The 19,272-nt window shown below is 42.9% G+C and overlaps 1 protein-coding gene across 3 annotated transcripts in view; it reads left to right on the plus strand.

Annotated features, from left to right (window-relative positions):
• Positions 1-19,272, plus strand: part of ZNF143 (zinc finger protein 143) — an 84,258-nt gene that overhangs the window by 61,305 nt on the left and 3,681 nt on the right. For all 3 annotated transcript variants that reach the window (XM_032788121.2, XM_032788124.2, XM_075065172.1), the window contains 5 exons: positions 2,784-2,963; positions 11,270-11,497; positions 13,075-13,223; positions 16,285-16,446; positions 17,547-17,690. In XM_032788121.2, coding sequence (XP_032644012.1) covers positions 2,784-2,963; positions 11,270-11,497; positions 13,075-13,223; positions 16,285-16,446; positions 17,547-17,690 — 863 coding nt within the window. The remainder of the gene's footprint in view (positions 1-2,783; positions 2,964-11,269; positions 11,498-13,074; positions 13,224-16,284; positions 16,447-17,546; positions 17,691-19,272) is intronic.

Consider the following 19,272-nt stretch of genomic DNA (forward strand, 5'->3'; position numbering starts at 1 on the left):
TTTCTTGGAACACCCACAATACTTAGATAGTAGGATCAAGCCCTAAAATGTTAAAACATTTTCTTAGGGATTTATGTGGTTCAATTGGGCACACTTAGTTGAGCTCCATAATAACAAATAAATCTTGTAAAATGGACACAAAACATATCAATATTTAACTGTTGAGGACATAGCTGCAGTTCTCTGCAAATTCTTCATACAGCAGGATATTGTGTTGTAAATATACTGTTTATCAAAAGAATGTTTTGAAAAATGTGTACAACCAAACCCTAACCCCTTCGCATGATGTTTACTTTATTAGCAAAGGCCCTAATCCTGCAATTTTCATCCACGTGGGTAAAACCCCTGGGCCCATGTGACTCCTAGTGGTAATTTGGATCCACCCAGGCAGATGTGATTACAAGATCAGGACCAAAGATGGTAAAAATCAAAATAAAACTCTATTCAAACCTTCTCCCAGACATGGCATCTTCTAGGGGTCAGCCCACATTCTAAATCATCTCTCTCTTTTTTTTTTTTTTTTTTTTTTTTTTTTAACATCGGTGAGGTTACAAATCACCTCCCTCAGTAATTCAGCAGAACCAGCTTAACTATTTTCCCAGCAGGACCAACACCTGCTGACAGAGTGGAGTGTTTCAGGCAAAGACTGCCAGCCTCTTACATATTTCAGTATAAATTTATTTCTTTCCTTCCTGTAGTATTTAGGACACAGTTTTGGTTCTTAAATAGCAAATCATTATAGAAAAGAACACAATTTTTAAATGCTTTAATTATGATTGACTAAGGGAATGAATTGCTTTGTGCTACAACTCTTCAGAATCAACTTACGCTGCATGTAAAAGTTCACATATTAGAAGTTTAAATTAATGTTGTGAAATAAATTAATCAACAGTGCTCACTTTATTTCTATAAAATGCTGATCTTCTCTTTGTCTTTGTGTCGTCATGCATTTATACAATCCTTAATAGTAGAAAAATTATATTCTTCAAGTATGTATCAGTGTGAATCCCACTGTACATATTCATGTACCAGGTGTGTTAGAAACCAGAATTTCTTTGAATAATAGTGTCTGTCGGGGGTCACTCGTGCCCTCTGTGCTTCCTCATGCCACCATATGAGGGCATAAAGGGCAGTGTGGCTGCAATCCTCCCTCAGTTCCTTTTTACCACCCATAGCAAAAAGATAGAACCTGGCAGTGTCTGACCTGCTAATTTTAGCTTTGGCTAAACCTTCTTGAAGATTCTCTAAATATAATATCTAATATTTTCAGAAGTCTTCTGATTACTTTGATTTTTCAACTGCATTGATAATTTAGGCCTATCTTGACTTAACAGCTAAATTCCTCCCTCACCTCCCAAGCACTCCCTGTACAATACTTCTTAACATGGCAGTCTCAAAAATTGCAGGCTTTAAGCCGTGTCCATCCTACAATTGACTAATTTCCTTAAAAGGAAGTGCCTCATCTGTCTAGGAGAGTCACACATAATGACAGATGCTCAGTGGGCCTATCATTCTCTGCTGGGATGCATAAGTCACAGGATGTGAGGCTGAAACTTCTGGAGTGATCCATGAAGGTCTCCTTGAACCTTGAGGAGATAAGCTCCAAGGTATCCTGCTAATGGACAAGCCATTGTTTATCCAGCACCCTGTCTACTAGACAAGCTACACTGAATACCAATGCAGAGAAAATGGAGCCGAGAATGGGCCAGGCACTAGCACTAAAGCTGATCCTAACATCCCTTGCATTGAATTGGGCAATAACACCTCCATTGTCAATGTCTGACACCAAAAGGGACCACTCTGAATGGAATACCAAAAGGGACAGCTCCAGGTAGAGCTTGAATGTAAGGACAGACGTTGCAAATCCTTTGGAGGGAAATCCACCAGGCCCTGCTCAGTTTCAAGGGCTAGAGAGAAGGAGTATCCTAAAGTGCAAAAGACTTTGTCAGCACTGATCTTGGCTCCAGTGGTGCGCCCTTTGGTGTTGATGTCAAACACAGAATAAGCCTGGGGAGAACTAGAACAGTCATTGGTGCCAAAGCAGCTGCTAGTGCTGGTACAGACTCTGGAACTGAGAGCACCACATATTTCAGCAGCATCCCGGAGGAAATCTATTCCTCACCATCGGCAGAGCAAACGTTCTCCCTATCTTCAAGCAGAAAATCTTCTCCAGGGAGGTCACTGGTCAACACCATGGAAAGGTCTGTCAGCTTTCCCTTCAGGCCTGCACCAGCACTGATTCATAAGGAAGGGCGCTGGACTAGCCAGCACCTGGTGAACAAACTCTACTTGTTATGCTGCCATGGCCTAAACAGGGTTACCGGGGCCCACCAGCCAGTCTTTGAAACATGGGCTTTGAATTGTGAGGGAACTCTTAGAGGCTGATGGCTCTCCTGCCCTTTATGCCCTTGTATGGGAACATGAGGCGGCACAGGTATATGCATTGTCCTGAAGGACACTGTTGTTCAAAGAAATTCCAGCTCTGCCTGCATAAGGCACATGTGAAACCAACAGTGGGATCCACACTGATTATAGTATCTTGGAAAACCACAGTTACTGGAGGGGAAGTAATCATTCTTTCCTTGCACCAGATGATCTGTCTTGAAATGTTTTCTATGTGAGGTTTTCTTTCACAGTAAGACTGGGCTAAAATATGACCTATAAGAAATACATGAGAAATCATTAATCGGGCACTTTAGAATCCTAAATTTAATCTAAATCCAGTTACTTATTTTTGTAGTGGTTTATTACTTTACCTATATACATTTCTATATTTGTTCCAGGTGAAAGACCATTCAAATGTCCCTTTGAAGGCTGTGGAAGGTCATTCACAACATCCAATATTAGAAAAGTTCACATCAGGACACATACTGGTGAGAGACCCTATTACTGTACAGAACCAGGATGTGGGAGAGCATTTGCCAGTGCAACCAATTACAAGAACCATGTGAGAATACATACAGGTATGTGAGTGACATTTTGTTTGAAGAGCAATTTGCTTTATAGCTGCTGTGATTTTCTCCTTGGTGGACCGATTATTGCTGCACATCAGAACTGGGATAGAAAGTTTCTTATAGTGATGTGTCATGGTTTTTGTTATTTTATTTAACCCTTTTCTCCCCTTTGACCAGCCACAAATGGTCACTGTAGGGTCTATCATGGAGCCATTATTCCATCAATGGGGACCCCCTGTGATTGACTGGTTTGCCCCCGAAGACAACACCAAATGACCAGACTTCTGCTTAAGTGGAGGTGTGATTTTTCTCATCCTGCTCTTAACACAGTTGTACCTAGGGCCTAATCCAAAGATTTCCATTGATTTCCATAGAATCCTAGAATATCAAGGTTGGAAGGGACCTCAGGAGGTCATCTAGTCCAACCCCCTGCTCAAAGCAGGACCAATCCCCAACTAAATCATCCCAGCTAGGGCTTCCAAAGGACTTTGGCTCAAACCCTTAGTCCCTGAGGTTCGTCTTTATTGTTAAGTAATGTAAAGCACAAACCTCAGCCTGTTGTTGGCTGTTCCTGGAGTTTTTCTCTCTTGGACCACTCTCTCCCTGCCCTTATTCCCCCCTCCCTTGTGGAAAGAATCAACATCTGCTGCTCTTTGAGAGATGTCTCTGGGGGTGCTCCACTCCAGGTGTTTGTGCACCCCTGCGCCTTCACTCAGAGGTCTTTACAGCAGTACTTGCACGTGACGTGCTTGCCTCACGCACCAACTGTGCCTCAATAGTGTGCACGCGGCCTGAGCTCCTCAGTTCCTTCTCTACCATCTGCGGCCTGAGATGGAGTTCAGCAGTCTCACTCAATTATTTTTCACTTAAGATAGTTAGTTGTTTATGCAGTGTACCTAGTTTTTTTCAGTCAGACAAGTTTCGTTTCTCCCTTCATCTCCCCCCCCCCAAAAATAATTCCTTCCCAGTTTTTGCTGTCAGGTAGTTAGATAGTTTATACCAGGGTTGGCAAACTACGACCTGCGGGCTGGATCTGGCCCCTCAGGGCTTTGGATCCGACCCGCGGGATTGCTCCCTGTGGCGCCTTGGGCCCCGCGCAGCTCTAAGAAGCGGCTGGCACCACTTCCCTGCAGCCTCCGGGTGGGGGGACAAAGGGCTCCATGGGTCCCTTTTGCCTCCAGGGACTGCCCCGTGCAGCTCCCATTGGCCGGGAACGGTGAACAGAGGCCAATGGGAGCTTTGGGGGAGGTTTCTGGAGGTGCGGCAAGGGCAGCATACGTGGAGCCCTCTCCCCCCCTCTTCCCCAGGGGCTGCACGCTTCCTGGAGCAGTGCGGGGCTGGGGACAGGGCAGGCATGGAGGGAGCCTGCCCTGACCCTGGTGCGTGCCACTGCCACCGCTTTAGGTAAGTGGCACTGGGCTGGAGCCAGAACCCCTCCTGCACCGCGCCCCTCAACTCCCTGCCCTAAGCCCCCTGCCTGCACCTCGCACGCCTTCTGCACCCCAACCCCCTGCCCTGAGCTCTTTGCTGCACCCCAACCCCCTGTCCTGGGCGTCCTCCTGCACTCCACACCCCTCCTGCACCCCAACCCCCTTCTCTGAGCCCCTTCATACACCCCACACCCCTCCTCTGCCCCAATCCCTTGTCCTGAGCCCCTTCCTGCACACCGCACTCCCTCCCGCATCCCAACACCCTGTTCTGGCCCTGCATACAATTTCCCTACCCAGATGTGGCCCTCGGCTCAAAAAGTTTGTCCACCCCTGGTTTATACTATACCTGGCTCACCATGTTTTAAGAGATGCACTACGTGCAGAGAGGCCATCTCTATCTCTGATGGCCATTCTCAATGTGTTCTCTGTTTAAGGGAGACCCACATCCCCCCCAAAATGTGTCCACTTAAGTAAACTGAAGACTAGGGCACGAAAAGATAGAGCCTTGAGGCTCAAGTTAATTCTAATGAAGTCCCTCAGACCTGCCTCTGACCCAGATCAGGAGTCCTACTCGAGATAAAGCCCTCCTAAGTCCACTTAGGAGAAGAAAACAGCAAAAAAACAGCCAGCTTCATCACCTCACAGAGACCAGCGGGCATCCAAACAGTCTCTGACCAGGTCTGTCTCGTCAGTGCTGACTGCTCCACGGCTCAGCACATATAATGCTCTGGGGACCTCCAGCACCGTCCGTACCCCGGCTGCTGCCGGTATGCACCACTCCGATGCTGAGGCTATGAGCTTAAAGTTGCCTGCTTCTTCTAACATGGTACCACACAGCGCCACAGAGGACTCAGTGCCAACTCTGCTGAGCCTGCTCATGCTACTCTTAAGTACGGTTGCTGTCCCAGCACCAACACTTCAACCACCTATTACTCCCCATATGGCATGGCACCAATCAGCACTGGCCGACCCTGTGGCACCGCCAGAGCATCCAGCGCAATATATTCCAGCTCCTTCTATCTCTGCACCACAATTTATTGATTACAGCATTTGCTAATTTCACCAACTCCAGATTCCCCACTACTTGGTACCAATCTCTCATTGGAACAGTCGGCACAGCACCGATAGCTGTCCCCTGTTCCCTCTCACTTTTCTAGTGATAAAGATGATGAAGTGGAGGGAGTTTTTTCATCACATCATTCCTCTCCCCTTCACACTCCTGCTAGCATGGGACTAAGGAGATCGAGGTCCTCATATTCCAGGGACTTATCACCCTGGTATGGACACCTGTGGATGGGGCCATCCATGCCCTTCCCCAGACAACGGCATTACTGGAACCCATGAAGGTCCTACAGCAGGCAGCATAGTAGTCAGCCCAGCCCACGCAAAGGCGACACTAGATCTCCTCCTGTATCTGTGCACACTTCTGTGACGGATGGACAGGAGCAATTGGCAATGGTGCATGCAGATGAGGAGGTACCTGAATCCTCTCCAAATAATACTAATTCATCCACCTCACTGGACAAGGTTTTTATGTCTGTCCTCCCCCCCCACCCCGCCCCAACAACAGCAGATGATTTTATTCATTTTCAGAACCTCTTCAAAAGAGTGGCTAATGAACTCAAGATCATTCTAGAGGAGGTGTCGGAGGCTCGGCATGAGCTGATCAACCTCCTCTAAGATTGCCCTACCCATTAATGGAGCCATTATGGACCCTGTCAAGAATATGTGGCAAACCCCAGCCACCATACCCCCTACCTCCAGGGACTCAGAATTCCTTTTCACGCACTCAGCACCAAATTCACTGGTGGTAGAAACAGCCAACCAGTTGAACAAACAGCAGCATTTCCTGTCCACTCCGTCTGACAAGGACAGCAAAAGAATGGACCTGCTTGGCCGCAAAGTTTATGCATCATACTCGCTACAATTTAGAGTAGCAAACTATGCGACCCTACTGGCCAAATATGATTACAGAAATTATGGGAAACTCATGGATTTTATTAATGAAATCCCAGAGGACAAGAGACAACAATTCAAACAGTAGTCTCTGAAGGACAGATTATTTCCTGTGCGGCATTGCAGGCTGCCGTCAATGCTGCAGACACAGCTGCCAGATCCACCGCAACAGCCATAGCGATGTGTTGGGCTTGATGGTTTACCTTTTCTTCTTTCCCACGCAAGATACAAAACACCGTGGAGAATCTCCCCTTTGATCGAGAGAAGTTATTTGCAGCGAAAAACAATGAGGTACTGCACACCGTGAAGGATTCCAGAGCAGCGCTCAGATCCCTAGGCACCCATACACTGGCAACTAGAAGAAGATAATACAGGTGTCAGCCTTACCCAATGCCCACAATACCTGGCCTGCACACAACAACAGCTGAGGCCATATGATCACCAGAAGGAACACTGCTAGAGACTCAGACATCAACGATGATGGCTCATAACATAGGCACCATCCCAACTCACTCCCCTAATAAGCAGTTTTGAAGTCTTGATCGAGGGTATAGGAGACCTCCCACCCACTCCAGCACTTATACTTCTCATCCAACCCTTTGGTCACCATTTGCTCCCATTCCACCACAACTGGTGAGCCATCACTACAGATAGATGGGCCCTAGAGGTCATCCAACTGGGCTATTCCATCCCCTTCCTGTCCATACCCCCCACCCATCGTCTACCCTGTCCCTCTTCAGGGACCCCTCTCACGTGGTCCAAGATCATCTTCAAATGGAGCAGTGGAGACGGTGCCCAATTAGTACAGGGGAAAGGATTTTTATTCCCATTACTTTTTGACAGAAAAGAAAGTGGGGGATGGCGACCCATTCTCAACCTCAAGCAACTCAACAAGTTTGTCAAAAAGAAAAAATTCAGAATGGTTACCCTCACAACCATAATTCCAGCACTGGAGCAGGGAGATTGGTTTTCAGCCCTTGACCTGGGGGAGGCTTATTTTCATGTAACTATATACACCCTGCCCACAGGCGTTTTCTCAGATTTGTCATGGGGTCAAATAACTATGTTCTGCCCTTTGGACTCTCAACAGTATCCCACGTCTTTTTCCCAAGATTCTCACAGTGGCAACAACACACCTATGGAAAAAAGGAGTTCTAATTTTTTCTTACCTGGACAATTGCCTGCTCAAGGCGCAGACTCTTGAGGCCATCCAAGTCATGCAGATGACTATCGACTGCTTCCAGGGTCTTGGCCTACAAATAAACAAAAACAAATCTACATTAACTCCCTCTCAACGACTAGAGTTCATAGGCACTTGCCTTGATTCCATAACCGGACTTGCATATCTCCCATCCGACAGATTCACTACCACAAAAAATCTTGTTGCCAAGTTACAAAACAGTCTGCAGGTAATTGTCCAGGACTGTCAGCAACTTCTTGGCCATGTGACCTGTTGCACTTTTGTGGTCAAGAATGCATCCCACTACATGTGATGCCTGCAGAATTGGATGACCACTGTCTACAGACCAAATGTGCATGGCCTAAACATACTTCTGTCCATACCTACCAAAGTCAAGGACTCACTCACATGGTGGACTTGTCTACACAACCTCTGCTTCAGAGTCCCATTCGTGCAGGAGTTCCCCTCCATTATAATTACCATGGATGCTTCCCTCACGGGCTGGGGAGCACACATGGCACACCACATGGACTCTGGTCCCCTATAGAAGCCTCACTACACATTAATCTTTTAGAGTTCCAAGTGGTCCACAGCACCTGCCTCCAATTTCTCCCATACATCCAGAATCAACATATCAGACTCATGATCGACAGCATTGCCTGCATGTTTTATATAAACAGACAAGGGGGAGTTCGATCCCACTCGCTCTCCATGGAGGCTATGAAACTTTGAAATTGGTGCCTCTGACTGTCATAAACAGATAGCTAAGGGTTAATTTTTTTTACCTGTAAAGGGTTAACAAAGGGAACCAAACACCTGACAAGAGAACCAATCAGGAAACCGGATTTTTCAAAGCTTAAGGGAGGGAATTTGTGGGGGTTTCTTGGTCTTGGGTCTTTGTCTGTTCTGTGCTCTCTCAGCTATGAGAGGATCTATTTCCAGTCCTTCTAATCTTCAGTTTATGAACGCTAAGGTTCAAATCTGAGTAGGAAGCTATGACACTGACATGGTATCCAAATCTCAGCCTCCCTACGTACCCCTACGTACCTGGTTCACTAAATACCACTGTGGACGAGCTCAACAGATCTTTTCCAGAAGATCACGAATGGGAGATAAATGATACAACATATTCAAAATATGGGGCTACCCGCGACTGGATCTTTTTGCAACCATGACCAACAAGAAATGCCCGGAATTCTGTTCCAGACCAGGCCTAGGAAAGCACTCAGTGGGAGACGCATTCATCATCAAATGGAGCGACAGTTTCCTATACACGTTACCCCTGCTACCAGTTCTTCGCAGGGTATTGCAAAAAATGTGAGCGGAGAGGGCCAGGGTCATACTAATAGCCCCTATGTGGCACAGACAGGCATGGTACCTATTTTTATTGAGGAGGTCGGTTTGCCTGCTGATTCCACTTCCTCCCCCCCTTCCGAACTTATTATCACAATGCAGGGGTCAATTATACCACCCCAGTGTAACAATGCTGTACCTCAAAGCATAGCTCCTCAATGGCTCTCTAATGAGGAACTAGGCTGCTCTGAACAGGTACAAAGAGTACTATTACATAGCTGGTACATGTGGATTTTGTTCTGCTATCTACATAAATGGAATAGGTTCACTCACTGGTGCTCCGCCAAGCAAACCGCTCCTGCTTCCACCCCTCTTTCACTAATGCTAGGCTATCTGGGCTCTCCTTTAGCTCCAGAAAGGGACATCTAGCGTCAATTATGGCGGTTCACTATAAGACCGGAGACGCTACTCACTTTGCCCACCCTATCACAACACAGTTTCTCAGGGGCCTCCATACACTATACCTGGACATTAGACCACCCACTCAACTTGGGACTTGCACTTGGTCCTCACATCTGTGATGCACCATCCATTTGAGCCACTTGCAACATGCTCCCTCCTACATCTGTCCATGAAAACTGCATTTTTAGTTGCCATTACATCTGCCAGATGTATGGGAGAACTTCAAGCGCTTATGGCTGAACCACCGTACGCTATATTTTTTAAGGACAAAGTAACGTTCTGAACACATCCTAAATTTCTCACGAAGGTGCATTCCTCCTTCCACCTCAAAGAATCTATCACTTTACCAACCTTCTTTCCTAAACCGCATACAAACACTTGAATCAGCAGTGCATACACTCAACATACGCAGAGCATTGTCCTTTTATTTCGATAGGACTAAGCCCTTTAGGGCTTCCCCTAAACTTTTCATTTCAATCGCAGAACGATCCAGAGGCAAATCCATCTCTACCCAGGGAGTATCCAATTAGATAGCAGACTGCATCCACCTGTGGTACCAACTAAAGAAGATAATCCTCTGTCTTCTGTTAGAGCACACTCCACCAGATCTGTGTCAATGTTTGTGTCATTCTTACGCAACAGTCCCCTCACAGATATTTGCAAAGCGGCCACCTGGGCTTCAGAGCATACTTTTGCTTAACATTATGCTCTTACTCAGGGTCCCCTGATCGACATTCGAATAGGCCGAGCTGTGCTGTCTACAGCTTTCTTACCAGATCCAAAGTCCCTTCCTCCTTAAGAGATACTGCTTTTCAGTCACCTGGAGTGGAGCACCCACAGGGACATCTCTTGAAGAAGAGGAGGTTACTCACCTGTGCAGTAACTGATGTTGTTCAAGATGGGTGTCCCTGGATGCTCCACTAGCTACCCTCCTCCCCTCTACTTTGGAGTTTGGAGCGGTCTCAGTTGTAGAGAAGGAACTAAGGAGCCCAGGCCACACACGCTATTGAGAGACAGGCGGCTCATAAGGTAGGAACCGCGCATGTGCAGCCCATGCGAGTACTGCTGTAAAAATCTCCGGGCACAGGGGTGCACCAACACCTAGAGTGGAGCACTCATCTCGAAGAACGTCAGTTACTGTGCGGGTGAGTAACCTCCTCTTCTGGACCTAGCAGGATCCACCTGGTCTAGCTGCTAGGATGAATCAGCAGAAGTAACACTGCATCCATGTACAGAGTCCTACAGCTCTGTAGCCATCATTTTTTGTATCCTCCTGGTTTTCATTGTTAGTAGAGATGAATAAATCTTCTGGAGTTGAAGATTTTATATACCTCTTGAATTGGTTTTTGGGTTTGAGTTTGTGTTATATTGATTTTAAGTGAAGAATGTCATTTCTATTTAGCCTTAATCATTTTTATATATATATAAATCCCATAAAATTCCTGTAGAGCTAAAGAGACTGAGGTTTGGGACTCTAACTTACCCGACCAAATAACACATTTCATCTTTGAGGGAGGATAAGTGCAGAACTTCCTATGAAGTCAGAGGGGCAGCTAATGTAAAGAGTTAGGGCAGAATTGTGAGTACTGTGCCAAACTGAGGGCTATATTGGCATCTTGCCAGGAGCTTGGGGAGCCCATGTGTTATTTTCAGATAGCAGAGCAGATTGCAGCTACCCATATCTTTAGTATGAATATCTGGCACATAAAAATTAGGAGCCAGCATGCATGGTCCTTCTTGATCTGAGTGGCCTCTTCAGACAGCATGGTAGGGCCAGCCTATTGTGGCAGCACATCAGTATTAAAGAGGACAGCCACGCATTGCATTGTGGCCATTGCTGTGTTAGGAAAGGTAGCTGGAGAATGCATGACTGACCTGGGTGGTAGTAAAACTGTGTCATTAAATGGCTGTGTAAGTGGCAGGATATTTATTGTCCGGGTTTTCCTGAATATGCTGGTTATAATTTCCTTCATCCCTTTTGTCTTTCCCTGTAGGCGAGAAGCCCTATGTCTGCACAGTTCCTGGCTGTGACAAACGTTTCACAGAATATTCCAGTTTATACAAACACCATGTTGTACATACTCATTCCAAACCATACAACTGCAATCACTGTGGGAAAACATACAAGCAGATTTCCACACTTGCTATGCACAAGCGGACAGCGCACAACGACACAGAGCCAATTGAAGAAGAGCAGGAAGCTTTCTTTGAGCCGCCTCCAGGTTTGTGTTTGGTGTTCCCAGTCTCTGATCTTCCTCCCACAGTAGCAAATAAGATTGCATCCAGCACATACCTATGACTATCAGTATTCCACAGAGCCGGGAGAATTAAAAGACAGGTGTGATATTTTCTTCAGTAATACTTTGCACTAACTAGCACCTTTTATCTGAGAGTACTAAAGTGCTTTACAAACACTAAGTAAACATCAAAATACCGTGTGAGGCACAGTAGGTAGATATTACTACATCCATCTTATAGTTGAGCATTCAGGTACCGAAAGTAATTTACTTGGTCATAAAACAAGTCAGTGGCACAGCTGTGAATAAAACAGAGAAACAGCCTTCCTGTGCTCTAACCACTTGATCACACCCGTCTATGAATATCATTTTGAAGCAGGCCTGAAAATGGACAAAATGTTTATATTACATCCTAAAAGATTCTTCTAAGTATATAAAACACCATGTGTGAGAGTCTATGCTCTGATCTTAAAGGTGCAACCCTGGAGAAGGGAGGGAAAAAAGTGGCTTCACACTATCTTTGCACCCTCCTGATTTTGAGCTACTCCTGAGACCAAAGTGGGCAGCCCTAAAGTTACAACAACCTTTCTGGGCTGCCCTATGGGTAGTGGGGCTGTTGAGAATGCCCACAGTGCTATGCTCTATGGATCTGCCCCCAACACAGCCCATACAAGATGTGCATTTACTGTTGGCAAGCAGTTTTTCTGTATGCAGGAGCACTATGTAGAAAACGGTCTTTATGGTACTTCAGAGACTAAATCCAGTCAGAGTAAAAAGTCAGACTGATTGGAGTATGAGAAAATGCATTTTCTTATTGCAAGAATACAAACAATTTTTTACATTCTTATTTTAGCTGGGGTTGGGGTTGGATATAGGGTAGATGTAAATAAGTGATCTATCCTGACTGGAAAAGCAGTTTTACCATCTGAATATTGGATACTGCAGTGAAACCCTTCTTAAGTAAATTGCCGCATTCTGATTGCTACTTACAAAGGAAAGATTAGAATGGAAGGTTTCTGTTTGCCAAGGTTAAACATTTATTAAGATAATATACTGTTATATCAGTCCTCACACAATGATACCACTCTACTCCTCTGTGGTTCAGTGTGTTCGTTAATGAATAATTCTTTTAATGAGCTGCCGATTGTGTGTACATCAAACCTTAGTATGTAAAGGTTAATGTTTAACTAAATGAATCGCAGTATTGTTTGCCACCCTTTTTAATATTATCTTTGCTTATAAACTAAGTAAATATGCCTTAAATACCAAAATGTCTATTTTCTTTTCAATGCACAGGATTTATATGCATTATTCTCCATTTAAAAAGTATGCCCCACACCTAGTAAAACAGTCACTTGGAGCATTTATATTTGATTTCAATAGCAGTTTCCATTTCCTTCTCTCTTTCTTTCTCTCTCTCTCTCTCTTCCCCTCTCCTCTTTACAATCCAGAATTTAAAAATTTTTATCCCGAAAGTTGCTTTTTTCTTTTTAGCTTTACTCTTATTACTATTAGTATTTGCAGTATGTAACATATCCTCCTGCCTTCCTTTTATGAAATAGGTCAAGGTGAAGATGTTCTAAAAGGCTCCCAGATAACCTATGTGACAGGTGTAGATGGGGAGGATGTTGTTTCCGCACAAGTTGCTACAGTTACTCAGTCAGGGCTCGGTCAACAAGTTGCATTAATTTCCCAGGATGGGACCCAGCATGTAAGTATTTACCATGGTAAAGAATTTGCTAACAAGAAGATTGTCAGAATTAAAGCTGTTGTTTGTCTTCAGATATTTCATTATGCCTAATTACATTAGAGTTAAAATTCCTGAATAATGGATGTTTGTATGTATTAGGGCCAGGTTTCACAGCTGGGTCAGAATAAAAATAAGTTTAAGAATGGACTTCCTCTGGAATACACAGGTTAAGCCTTGTTTGTTTGTTCTGAGCAGAGTATGAATACAAAGCCTTTTTGGCCTTCACAACATCTCATAGCAACAAATTCCACAGGTTGAATGTGCATTGTGTGAAGAAGTGCTTCCTTACATCTGTTTTAAACCTGCTGTCTATTATTTGCACCAGGTGACTGCTAGTTTCTGTGTTATGTGAAGGGATAAAAAAATCATTTCCCTATTCACTTTCTCCATACCATCTAAGATTTTATAGACCTCTATCTATCCACTCTTAGTCATCTCTTTTCCTAAAATGAATAGTCCCAGTCTTTTTTATCTCTCCTCATATGGAAGTTGTTCCATACCCCAATCATTTTTGTTGTTCCTTTTCCAATTCTAATATATCTTTTTTGAGATGGGGTGACCAGAGCTGTTCGTTTTTTTGACTGCCACTGCATGTTGAGCAGATGTCTTCGGAGGACTATCCACAGTGACCCTATGATCTCTTTCTTGCGTTGTAACAGCTAATTTAGAACCCTCATTTTGTATATATAGTTGGGATTACGTTTTCTAGTCTGTAGTACTTTGCATTTACCAACATTCTGTTTCATCTTCCATTTTGTTGCCCAGTCACCCTGTTTATTGAGATCCCTTTGCGATACTTCTCAGTCAGCTTTGGACTTAACTACCTTAAGTAACTTTGTATCATCTGGAAATTTTGCCACCTCACTGTTCATCCCTTTTTCCAGATCATTTATGAATCTGTTGAACAGCTCAGGTCCCTGTACAGATCTTTGGAGATCCCACCATTTACCTCTTTCTCTCCCTTTGTTTTTTGTCTTTTAACCAGTTACTGGGGATCTTCCCTCTTATACCATGACTGCTTCCTTTATTTAAGAGCCTTTGGGGAGAGACCTTATCAAAGGCTTTCTGAAAGTCCAAGTATACTATATTGACTAGATTACTCTTATCCACATGCTTGTTGACTCCCTCAAACAATTCTAATAGATTTGTGAGGCACAGTTTCCCTTTACAAAAGCTGTATTGACTCTTCCCCAACATGTTGTGTTTATCTGTATGTCTGATAATTCTGTTCTTTACTATAGTTTGAACCAATTTGCTTGGTAGTGAAGTTATGCTCACTGGCTTGTAATTGCCAGGATCGCCTCTGGAGCCTTTCTTAAAAATAAATGTTATGTTAGCTACTCTCCAGTCATCTGATACAGAGGCTGATTTGAGAGAGAGATTACATACCACAGTTAGCGGTTCTGCAATTTGATATTTGAGTTCTTTCAGAACTCTTGGGTTAATGCCATCTGGTCCTGGTGGCTTATTACTATTTGTTTGATCAGTTCCCTCTCTCAGGGTTGGAAGGCCTTAGAAGCTTTGCAGGCTTATTTTGCTGACACTCACTGCCACACCCCATAGTAAGAACTTCTTTGCATAGGGCCTGGTTTCTGAGGTGTCTTTAAATTCCTTAATAAGCTGTTATGATCTCACAGGTCCAGACTTTACTCTTGTCCAGACTCCTGACTTTCTGAATGCAGGGGCTTGCCAGCTCTAGTGCTGCTGGACAGTTCCCATCACTACTAACTAGGACAGGCTTCAGTCACTGCCAAGAGAGGACTAAGAAGTGCACTGACACTACCACTATCTCAGCACAAAGATCTCTACAGAAAGTTTGTTTTCATTTAAGTGGTAAATAAGGAATTTAGTTGAGATAGGATGTTGCCATAAGAGGTTCATCTGTTTTATTTCTTGTTTGGCTCCTGCAACACCAACAAGACATATCTGGGAAAATCCTTGCTTTTTATATTTCAGCAAGGCAAGCAGTTGATATATGTATTTAGATCTGAAAAATCCCTCCCAAATCTGAATCAAAGATGAAATATACAGTTCTGCTGTAAAACTACAGTAACACTGTTGTAGTGTTTTAGACCATTACTGTAGCGTATTTTTTATGCTCAAAGGTGAAGGAGTGTGGCAGCCTTAACACAGAAATTCTTTGCACTTGTTCTTACACCTCAACTTGACTCTCGTTTTTGGATTTCTTTTCTATTTGGTAATGCATGTGAGACTGAAAATGTAAAATAAATACTTACGTCTTTGAATTCTTACGAAAAATTACAATGATGTTTTACCAGCATCTTCTAAGCCAAATGAAAATACAGGTGTGTTTGACGCTTCTGTTAAGACAAAACAAATGTAAAATGGTATTATGTTGAGTTCACATCTCCAACACTTATGCAAGACACTTCCATGAATGGTCTATAATGTCTGAGGTTAATTTGGATGTGATCTAATTAAAACAGAACTACTAAGTAGTTCTCTGACTGAAAGAGGATACATGCTGCTGTTACCTATCCATTGCAGTTTAGTTTTATTTCTGTAAACATGCATTATGAATTAGGAGACATCTGAAAGATTGTGGAATAACAGATTCCAACTGGTAAAAGAGCTGGGATGATGACACTTTTTGTCCAAGAAGGCTTGGGGAAGTAAAGTGGTTTGGAGGAAATGCAGGAACAAGCACAGCAGGAAGAGTGGTGATGGCTTTTAGAGTCTATAGCCAGTTTAACTTAAATGTGATGGCTGGATAAAGTAAATTCTTCAATGCTACTGAGAATCGACTGCCTTCTCAAGGATAGTTCTGGCTTGTTGTTCATTAACAAAGAAATTGTGCTACCAAATGGCAGAAGTGTATTTTATAAACACTATTACATTTTAAGTTTGTGTTTTATTTAAACTCCTATTTGGAAACATTTACAAATCTTGGATTGTAGTCTGAAAACACATTGCCATATGACCCAAAGTTAAAACTCATTTAAGACTCAATCAGCAATTAAAATAAACTTGTTTTAATTAAAAAATTTACATTGTGTTTCAGGTCAACATATCTCAGGCTGACATGCAGGCCATTGGAAATACTATCACTATGGTAACACAAGATGGTACCACCATCACAGTCCCTGCCCATGATGCAGTCATTTCTTCTGCAGGAACACATTCTGTTGCAATGGTAACTGCAGAGGGCACTGAAGGACAGCAGGTAAAATGTTTTTCTGCATACCTGTGTCTTTTTTCCTAAGATATTTTTAAATATATTCATAAAGACACTTGAAATATTATCTGCGTCACACAAACATATCTGATTGACCAAAGCTTTCCATACATGACTATATCATTCCTCTCATAATAACATGGTAATGCGTGGTTCTACACTGCCTTACATGGAAGGATCTCAGAGTTTTATATACATTCATTAGTTGAACCTCAAAACAACCTGTGAATAGTGATGAGAGAACCAATTTACAGATGAGTAAGATAAGGCACAGAAAGGTTGTGACATGCTCAAGTCATACTGCAAACCCATGACAAAGCTAGGAATAGAATCCAGAACTAGTCCTGGCTCTTAGTCTCCTGCAAATCCCATTAAGGGACAACATTTCCTTAAGCAGAGTAAAAAATACTTGTTTTTTGGCACATTTTGCTGCACTTTTTTGCCTTTAATCTGCAGAACATTAGATTTTTGTTTCAGAAAGATGTATAGAAATTTAGTTATGAAATTCCCTAATTCCTGTTTTTCAGAATCTATTCAAATATTGTAAAACAATCCCCTATTACATGTTTTAAAGGTGTTCTTGCAAATGAGAATATTTAGTAATTATTATAGAGTTATGGATCTAATAATCACAAATTAAGGAAATATACTAAATCTATGTGCAAATAATGCCGTCTTTTCTCTTTAAATTTTGAAAATATAAAAGCATTTGAGCTTTTCTGTGGTACCTTATTAGGCTGCCAAAGGAGAGATTTAAATTTAAATATGAATTCAGTCTTCTATTTCTCAGGACTGAAAGAGGTAACATCTGATGACTAGCATAGCATCTCCCTTAATTCTGAGTTTTGCTCCTTGCGGATATTCATTTTTTCAGAGGTCACGACAGATAAGATTGAAGAAGAGCATGAACATGATGATGATGGTGTTGGTTTATAAAAAAGGTTGATCATATTTGTCTGTCTCTTAGATTGCTTTGTTGAATCAAGTCACAACAGTAAATAGGTAGGCCCTGAAGTTAACATTCAACTGAGATTATTGAAACAGATTTTAAATTTCAGCTAGTTTTGATGTTTTCTTTTGCCTTAAAGGTTGCTATAGTGGCTCAAGACTTAGCATTCCATAGTGCCTCATCAGAAATGGGACATCAGCAACATGGGCATCACTTAGTGACTACAGAAACCAGGCCTGTTACATTGTTGGCTACATCCAATGGAACGCAAATTGCAGTGCAGGTAAGATGCTCATTTTTATTTAGTGTGTGCCCTGTGTCCAATGGTCTCTGGGCACCTAATGAAATAACTAACAAACTTCTCTTCCCCTTCCCTCCCACCCTCCCCCCAAATAAAGGGCAGTCTGGCCCAATACTTAAATAAATAAATAAATAAATAAATACTAGCATGGATGCAGTAATAACAAAACATCCTTATTTCCTTCTTTCAGTCATAAAAGTAGCACCCATCAAATTGTAAAATTAATTAAAAATACTGAGGCATATTGAGCCATACCTGGAAAAGTGCCATATTTATACATTTTCATGTATATTGATGGAAAGAATATTCCAGAGCCACAGGCCTTCAGTGAGAAGCCCTGTCATCCATCCTTCAAGATTATATTTTGGGATGGTCAGAAATTCCAAACTCCTTAATTTACATTGCCAGGACTAGATAAAGGGATTGAAATGATTCCCCTGGCAGACTGATTCGATGTTATTTATGGCTTGAAATACCAATAGTGACACCGCTAATTGAAATTGGTATCTAGATTTGTGCAGGATTGACATCCCCAGAAATCGCATCTTCTGTTTTATCCATGTAACAACAAGTATAGTTTGGGTAGCAGCAGAGTCACAAGGAAATAAGGGTGTTTGTTATTTCAGCAATAGGTATCACAAATAGATGAGGTAAAAGGAAAAGAAAATATCTGGAAATCTCTAGATTAAAATTAATATTGGTAAAAAAATATTTTATAATTAGTAATGAATGGAAAGGAAATACTGAATAAGCTTGTCTTGATTGTTAAGTGGTCATCTTCCACCAGTTGCTCACCGGATGACTTCGTTTACCTTACATGTAAATGCCATTTTCATTGTCAGTTTCATGTTGCTTGTGCAGAATATATTTTGTTATATTTACCTGAGTGTATCAGTGGGATGCTTTGGGGGATCACCCAGACCAGTAATGGGTTGTGTCACCGCCTGCCTTGAACACTGGCTGCTTCTGTGCTGCTCAGCTTTGGCTCAGAGCCCTGACGTCAGCAGCCTGCTCACAGCACAATGGCCTCACCCTGGCTTCCACCAGCCTGGTTACTCCAACAGCCTTTTCAGTCCTGAGTCTCTCCAAAACCATCCTCCTTGTAGTGTCCAGAGCTTCACTGGTCCCTCACAGAAGTTATTATGGTCATTGCCTCCAAAGAGACTGAACACACACACCAGTCTGGTAGTTTGGCTGAGGATTTTACCCTTCAGTTTAATAGACAGCACTGAGATGGTTTCATAGTAAACAAGAACAAGTTTATTAACAAAAAACAGATATTTAAGTGATAGTAAGTAAGAATAGAAGGCACAGAGATGGTTACAAGTAAAACAAAACAAAACACGCTTTGTAGTGACTAAAACTTCTTAATCTCTGTTTAAGCAGGTTCCTCATCTAGAGTCAGTTCCCAGAAACTTCATCCCCCTTGGTTGAAGGATCCAACTTTCCCAGATTACAAGAGCTCTGGCCCTTTGTCTCCGTCCTATGATGGATCACAAAATGGCTTTTTGCTTCTTCTTACATCTTCCCAAAGTTCATTGACCTTGTTTCAAGAGACAGGAAG

This window comes from Chelonoidis abingdonii, chromosome 4 (genome assembly GCF_003597395.2).
Source record: "Chelonoidis abingdonii isolate Lonesome George chromosome 4, CheloAbing_2.0, whole genome shotgun sequence".
NCBI lineage: Eukaryota > Metazoa > Chordata > Testudines > Testudinidae > Chelonoidis > Chelonoidis abingdonii.